Source organism: Myotis myotis, unplaced genomic scaffold, assembly GCF_014108235.1.
Source record: "Myotis myotis isolate mMyoMyo1 unplaced genomic scaffold, mMyoMyo1.p scaffold_m19_p_6, whole genome shotgun sequence".
Lineage (NCBI taxonomy): Eukaryota > Metazoa > Chordata > Mammalia > Chiroptera > Vespertilionidae > Myotis > Myotis myotis.
In genome coordinates, this window is record NW_023416368.1 from 42,490,120 (window position 1) to 42,497,303 (window position 7,184).

The window sequence follows — 7,184 nt, forward strand, 5'->3', positions numbered from 1 at the left end:
AATTTTATAGCTATTTCCTTCTACCCCTACTTCCTCCTTTTCTTCTATCCTTTCTTGCCCTCTTCCCTTTGTTCTCCTCCTCCTCATTCCCCACCAACTAACTATAAGTCCTTGCCTGACCTGGCCCCTGCCCACCTCTCTGGTTCCACCTTCTGTCACTCTCCTCTTCCATTCCATATGCATAGCCACATTGGCACCCATCAATCAAATCTTGTTTTTGCTATTCTTTGTGTATTGGCTCTTCTGCCTCTTAACCTTTGCATGTCCAGCTCCTTGAGATTCAGACCAGTTCTAAGAAGTCATCTCCTCAAAGAGAGGATTCATAATCTCTTTCCTGTATTAACAGAGCTATTCAGTTACGCTCTATTATATAACCCCTTTATTATTTATTTTCTTATTTGTTTATGGTCTTTCTCCCCCTCACTAGAATGTTAGCTCTGTGAGGTCAGGAATCATATCTGTCTTGACCACTGGCACCTAACACATATATTGATAAATATATAACAATTTAGTAACTGGAACTGTGCTTGGCAAACTGTGGTGGTGGGTGGGTGTTATGGAAAACAGAAAGATAAATTCACACTCATTGTATCTAGCAGTCTTATACATCTAGCAGAAGAAATATGAACTATGCTCATATATCTATATATTTATGAATATACTAGAGGCCCAATGCACGAAATTGGTGTAAGAGTAGGCCTTCCTTCCCCCTGCTGCCAGCACTGGCTTCCCTCCAGCACCCAGGACCCGGGCTTCCCTCACAGCCTCAGCTTTGTCCGGAAGGAAGTCTGGAAGGATGTCCGGTCTAATTAGCATATTACTCTTTAATTATTATAGAATATGGAGACAGACTAGATAGATAGAATAAATTAGTTGATACAACCAAATGCTATGGGAATCTCTAGGATTACAAAGAAAGGCTTAGAGATTCCATTTGATCTGGTTTAGAAAATTAATTGGATTTGAATAAAACATTTTAGGAAAAAGAAGGGATGAACAAATCATAAGGCATAGCAGTGAGTAGACTGGTTTGCCAGAATGGTAAAGGAATGCCATATACCAGTGGTCAGCAAACTGCGACTCATGAGCCACATGTGGCTCTTTGGCCCCTTGAGTATGGCTCTTCCACAAAATACCGACTTCTGTGCATGGGCCACGAAGTTTCAATCGCACTGTATGTGCGCAACCGCAAATGATATTTTGTGGAAGAGCCACACTCAAGGGGCCAAAGAGCCGCATGTGGCTTGCGAGCCACAGTTTGCCGACCACTGTCAAAGAGAAAGTGAAAAAGACCAAGCTGGAAAGCAGAGAGCCTTCAATTCTAAGGAATTAAATTTTGAGGGAAATACTGAGCCAACAAAGAGTCTCTCAGTTGGGGGTAAAGACTTGGTGGAGGAAGGGGCAGGAAGTTAGGTGACACCAACTGGACACCTACCATGTAGTACTAAATTGTATGACAAACACTTTACAAACATTATCCAAAGCAGTAATTCCTGTGTTCTGGTCCATGGGATTAGAATCACCTGAGACACTTGTTAAACTCAGAGATGCCTACACCCTACCCCAGGGGTGGGCAAACTTTTTGACTCGAGGGCCACAGTGGGTTCTTAAACTGGACCGGAGGGCCGGAACAAAAGCATGGATGGAGTGTTTGTGTGAACTAATATAAATTCAAAGAAAAAATCATTACATAAAAGGGTACGGCTGCCCTACCCCAATAAGCTCCCTTGTAATTCTGATGTATAACCAACCAAGCTTGGGAGCATCAGTTCAGTTCTGTAGTGTGATCAGAGCTGTGCTATTGGATAAGTAAGCATTCCAGCAAATGGAATGGCATGGATACACGAGAGAATAGAGATAGGAACAGTTAGGCGCACACACAGTGTGCAGTGGAACAGTTAACTGTATTCACAACAATTGGAATAGAAAGAATCAGGAGGTGTCGAATTCTGATGATGCAGGTCTATGTAGAATAGAGACATTTAAGGAGGTCAGGCAGAACTGCTGATTTGTTTGATTTATATAGTATTGATTAAATAGATTTTAACTCTTTAAGAAAACCAAATAGCCCGGCCAGTGTGGCTCAGTGGTTGAGCATTGACCCATGAACCAAGAGGTTCGATTCCTGGTAAGGGCACATGCCCGGGTTGTGGGCTCTATCCCCGGTAGGGGGCGTGCAGGAGGCAGCTGATAGATGGTCTTCTCTCATTAATGTTTCTATCTCTCTATCCCTCCCCCTTCCTCTTTCTAAAATCAATAAAAACATGTTTAAATTAAAAAAGAAAACCAGGTAAAATTTCATTGTTAATCCCAATTTAATACTATCTGCAAAAAAGAACTATCATATATTTAATATTTTAATAATAATTAACTTTTAGAAAGTAAATGTCAATCTTTAATAACTTGTACTTAAAATGATGGTATCACCATTGGCTTTACCATAATAATAATGACTAAATTTAATATTTAAAAACAGGGATATGGTAAAACATATTGATAAAATACGCTTTTTTACACTGTAGAAAAATAAAAATAATGACCTAAGGCACATATCATTTATTTAAAAGTAAATCTAACTGCATTTCCCTCTACTATAGATTTGGGTTAGTGGTTTTGTTTGATTGTTTGCTTGTTTGTTTTTGGTGGCCCATATGGGGAGATTTGGATTAGTGTTTTAATTCATTACTGATACTATCAGAAACAAAAAAATAAATTAAATAAAATGAATGGAAAGTTTTAACTTTTCTTTGTTATATGAATTTCTAAAATAAATGTTTTCTTTTCCCCTTCAGGAGACTCTTTCTTCATCCCAAAGTTCAAGAACTTTATGTCTGTTTTCATGACTCAGTTACAGAAATTGCCATTGAAATGGCTTTTAAGTTGTTCTTTGGATTGACCTTGTAACTGTTTTCTTGCTACACAGCAACACTGTACGATAAGAAGCACTGAGCAGTGGTAGGATTGCTGAAATCCATACACAGAAGATACAGTTTAGTTTCTTTTCACTGAACTTAATATTGTTAAATATTGAGATCATATGGTGTTGGATTTGATGCACTAGATCTTAATTAGTATTGTGAGACTTTTGAAAAGATACTTGATCAAAATATGAAGAAGGAGTTGTTAACTTATTTCCATTTTGGTATATAACATTAATTTATTGACTAGTTTGAAATAATGTGAAGTGTTTTATGTAAAATCAATATAGAAATATTTATCTTGGAAAAATACTCAATTCGTTGTGTATTTATCTCAAGACTAATATTGAATCTGGTGAAAGAGTCAGGAAATTGAAAGAACGTGACCAGTCCTGTAACAATTAGTGCTGTAACCATGAGCAAGGGCACTTCTCTGAGCTCAGGGCATTAAAGTATCATGGGTATTAAGGCACTGTGTTTAAAAATATTTATTAAATGTCTTCAATTTCTTGATATTTAAAAAAAAACACTATGATCTTTTTTTAATACCGAGAATTATTAATAAATGCAGCTACTTATCACCTCAGATTTTCAAACAGACTGAAAACTTGGGGTTTTACCATAGCAGGCTTTTTTTTCTTCATTTAATAAAATTTTAGTCTATTGAACTGCTTTTCTGGTATCAGAGAATCATACTGACCACCACTGAAAAACTGAAACAGAAGATAGAGCAAACTGCAGATCTCAATAAGGAGAAACCATTTGCTATGTTATAGATGTATACCGTAATGTCTACATTGTAAAGACATCACATTTTTTAAAAATGAAACCAAACATCATCTTGGTTTTCATCTCTAACTGGATATTAAAGTAAACATTGCAAATAAACTTAGTATACCTTTCTTCCAAATATGTGCTAAGTCACATCTGAAAACAGATTAGTTAGAATACTGGACAATAAATACTTACCTGCCACTCTATTAAATAAAGGGGGCAAAGTGACAGTGCAGATACCACAGAGGTATATACTCTTTGGCAGGTATAGAAACATTAAGTTGGATTTTGTTGGCATCCTGCAAATGGGCCCTTTCACAAAAGCCTATTGATGCAAATGATTATATAATTGCCATTTTGAAAAATATCAAGTACTGTCTTATCACCATCATATACAAGGTGGGGCAAATATAAGAATAAGCTGTTTTTTGCATACTCACAACTATAAACCTACTTTTGTCCCATCCTGTATTTTAAACTCCCCACAATTCCATTTTAGAGTCTACTGCCTTTCCTCCCTCCCTTTTCTTTAGCTATTGTTGATTTATTTTTATGGGGTTAAAGAACTATACTCAGCAAGGGACTTTGTGCCAAGGGACTTTAATGATGATGCCTACAGGCAAGATAGTAAATTTGCAGTGCCTGCTTTTTTATATTTCTAATACAAATGGGAAAACCTGTGAAACCAACTTAGTAGGTTTGTCTGCTTTGAGCATTCTTGAGAATATTGTGAATAAATTGTTTGTTGTGTGTGTGGGTTCCCTCTAAATAGTGCTGGCACATGTTATGTGCTATAAAAGTGTTAGCTGCTGCTACTATTATTATCAAATATCCACTGGTTGAAAGCCAAGGAGTCAGCTAAATCATACCTGCTACTGTACAAAATGTTGGAAAGAAGCTGAGGAAAAGTATTCAGCACTAAACATTTTTGAGAATAGGATTTATACTTTGGCTGTTTTTTTAAAAATATTATTAAATGTTACTAAAACTTTAGGGACTAAAGTTTAGTCTATACACTAAATTGTGTGAAAATAATTTAATTTTGTAGAGCTATATTTCTATATTCTATATAATTGAAGCTATTTTTATACTGTATTGATAGTTTTTAATAAAGATGGTTTGGAGTTTGTGGTTGTGTTGCCTTTCATGCATTGGTCCAAAAAATGTTTATTAAATTTTTACTCTGTGCCAAGCGCTGCTCTGAATGCTGGGGGAAAAAACAAATAAAAATCCCTACCCGCATGGGAGTGAGGAGCACAAAGGCCATGAGACTCGATACTTTTAATATTAACACGTAAATCACCAGAACTGAGTCTGTTCCCTAAATCAGTAAATAAAATGCAATGCAGCAAGTTAAACATTTTCAGCTCAGTCTGTTGAAAGAGCTGATCTAAAGTTCTTAAAGTAGAATAAAAATATGGAATAAAAAGCCATATTTGTAAGTACTTTCAGTTTTGCTGTCTTCTATCAGTGAATATATACCATAAATTAGTAAGCTTGAGGATATCATAAAGGAATCTATACTAATAAAAGAGTAATGTGCTAATTAAACCAGATAGAATGGATGTCCTTCTGGACATCCTTCCGGACAAAGCTGCGGCGGCTGCAAAGGCCAAGGGCAGGCAGCCATGGTGGCCAGCAGTGGCGGCAGCAGCGGGGTGATGGAGGCAGCGCCTTCCCCTGATCGGCCTTGTCACCTCCTGCAAAGGGAGGCCAGACTGCTGCTTATCCCCTGAGGGCTCCCGGACTGTGAGAGGGGGCAGGCTGGGCTGAGGGACTGCCCCCTCCAGTGCACGAATTTTCGTGCATTGGGCCTCTATCCTATCTAATAAAAGAGAAACATGGTAATTGGCGTACGACTGCTACCCTTCCCATTGGCTAATCAGGGCAATATGCAAATTAACTGTCAGCCAGGATGGCGGCCGGCAGCCAGGCAGCTTGAAACTAACATAAGACTTGCTTGCTTCAGTGACAGAGGACTCCAACGTTCCCCGCCTGCCCCTGCAGGCCTCTGAGCTGCAAGCAACTATGTAACAAACATAGAAGCTAAACAAAACCCCAGAAACCCAGCAGGATCGCAACATTGTAAGCAAAGGCCAGAAACCTACTTTCAGCAGTGGAGGCCTAAGAGCTGGAGCCAAGCCTCAAAGCTAAAGCTGGCCCAGAATAAAAAAGAAAAAAAGGAGCAGTTGGGAGCTTCAGTCACCCCCAGCCTGAAAACAGCCCTCAGCTCCTCACCCAGACTGGCCAGGCACCCCAGTGGGGACCCCCACCCTGAAGGGTGTGTGACCAGCTGCAAACAGCCATCATCCCCTCATCCAGGCTGGCTAGGCACCCCTGAAGGGTGTGTGACCAGCTGCAAACAGCCATCATCCCCTCACCCAGGCTGGCCAAGCACCCCAGTGGTGACCCTCACCCTGATCCAGGACACCCTTCAGGGCAAACCAGCTGGCACCCACCCATGCACCAGGCCTCTATTCTATATAGTAAAAGGGTAATATGCCTCCCAGCACCGGGATCAGCGGAGCCGTGAGGCCTCCCGGCACCGGGATCAGCGTGATAGGGGGCAGCGCCCAAACCCCCTGATCGTCCTGCGGCTCTGTGTGTGACAGGGTGCGGCGCCCCAAACCCCCCCCCCAAGGGCCCTGCTCTGTGTGTGACAGGGTAGAGCCATAACCTCCCCATCGGCCCTGCCCTGAGTGTGAGAGTGGCGGCACCCCAACCCCCTGATCGGCCCTGCTCTGTGGGTGATAGAGGCTGGTGCCCCAACCCCCTGATGGGCCCTGCTCTGTGCATGACAGGGTACAGAGCCCCAACCCCCCTGATGGGCCCTGCTCTGTGACAGGGGGAAATACCCCAACCCCCTGATTGGCCCTGCTCTGTGCATGACGGGGTGGCGCCGCAACCTCCCCATCAACCCTGCCTTGAGTGTGACGGGATGGTGCCCCAACCCCCCAATCGGCCCTACCCTGAGCGTGACTGAGGGTGGAATCACAACCTCCCAATCGCCCTGCTCTGTGTATGACAGGGGGCAGCGCCCCAACTCCCCAATCGGCCCTGCTCTGAGCCCGACCAGGGGCTGCACCTAGGGATTGGGCCTGCCCTCTGCCACCTGGGAGCAGGCCTAAGCCAGCAGGTCATTATCTCCCGAGGGGTCCCAGACTGCAAGAGGGCACAGGCCAGGCTGAGGGGACCCCCACCGCCCCCCCGAGTGCACAAATTTTTGTGCACCGGGCCTCTAGTTATGTTATAAACACTACTGAGTCAAATGCAGGGGTAAGGGGAAAGGGAGGCGAGAAAGGAAGGAAGAGAGCACGGCCCCAGGGAGCAGCTGAACATTTGCTTTTCTGTCCTCTGAGATACTCATGTTCCCTGCGACCAGAGATGTTTCCTTTGACCACTCTTGGCACCTTGGAGTGGGATTCAGGTAATCAATCACCCCTTAAATTTCTCTCTGAGTGCTTGTTAACGCTTCAAATTCCCTGTAAGGAG

At 42.3% G+C, this 7,184-nt stretch overlaps 1 protein-coding gene across 1 annotated transcript in view; it reads left to right on the forward strand.

The window, feature by feature from the left end:
• Nucleotides 1-4,732, forward strand: part of INTU (inturned planar cell polarity protein) — a 59,398-nt gene extending 54,666 nt beyond the window's left edge. The window contains exon 16 of the mRNA XM_036315493.1: nucleotides 2,793-4,732. Within this exon, the coding sequence (XP_036171386.1) occupies nucleotides 2,793-2,904 (112 nt within the window). The 3' untranslated portion in view covers nucleotides 2,905-4,732. The remainder of the gene's footprint in view (nucleotides 1-2,792) is intronic.
• Nucleotides 4,733-7,184: the final 2,452 nt, after the last annotated feature.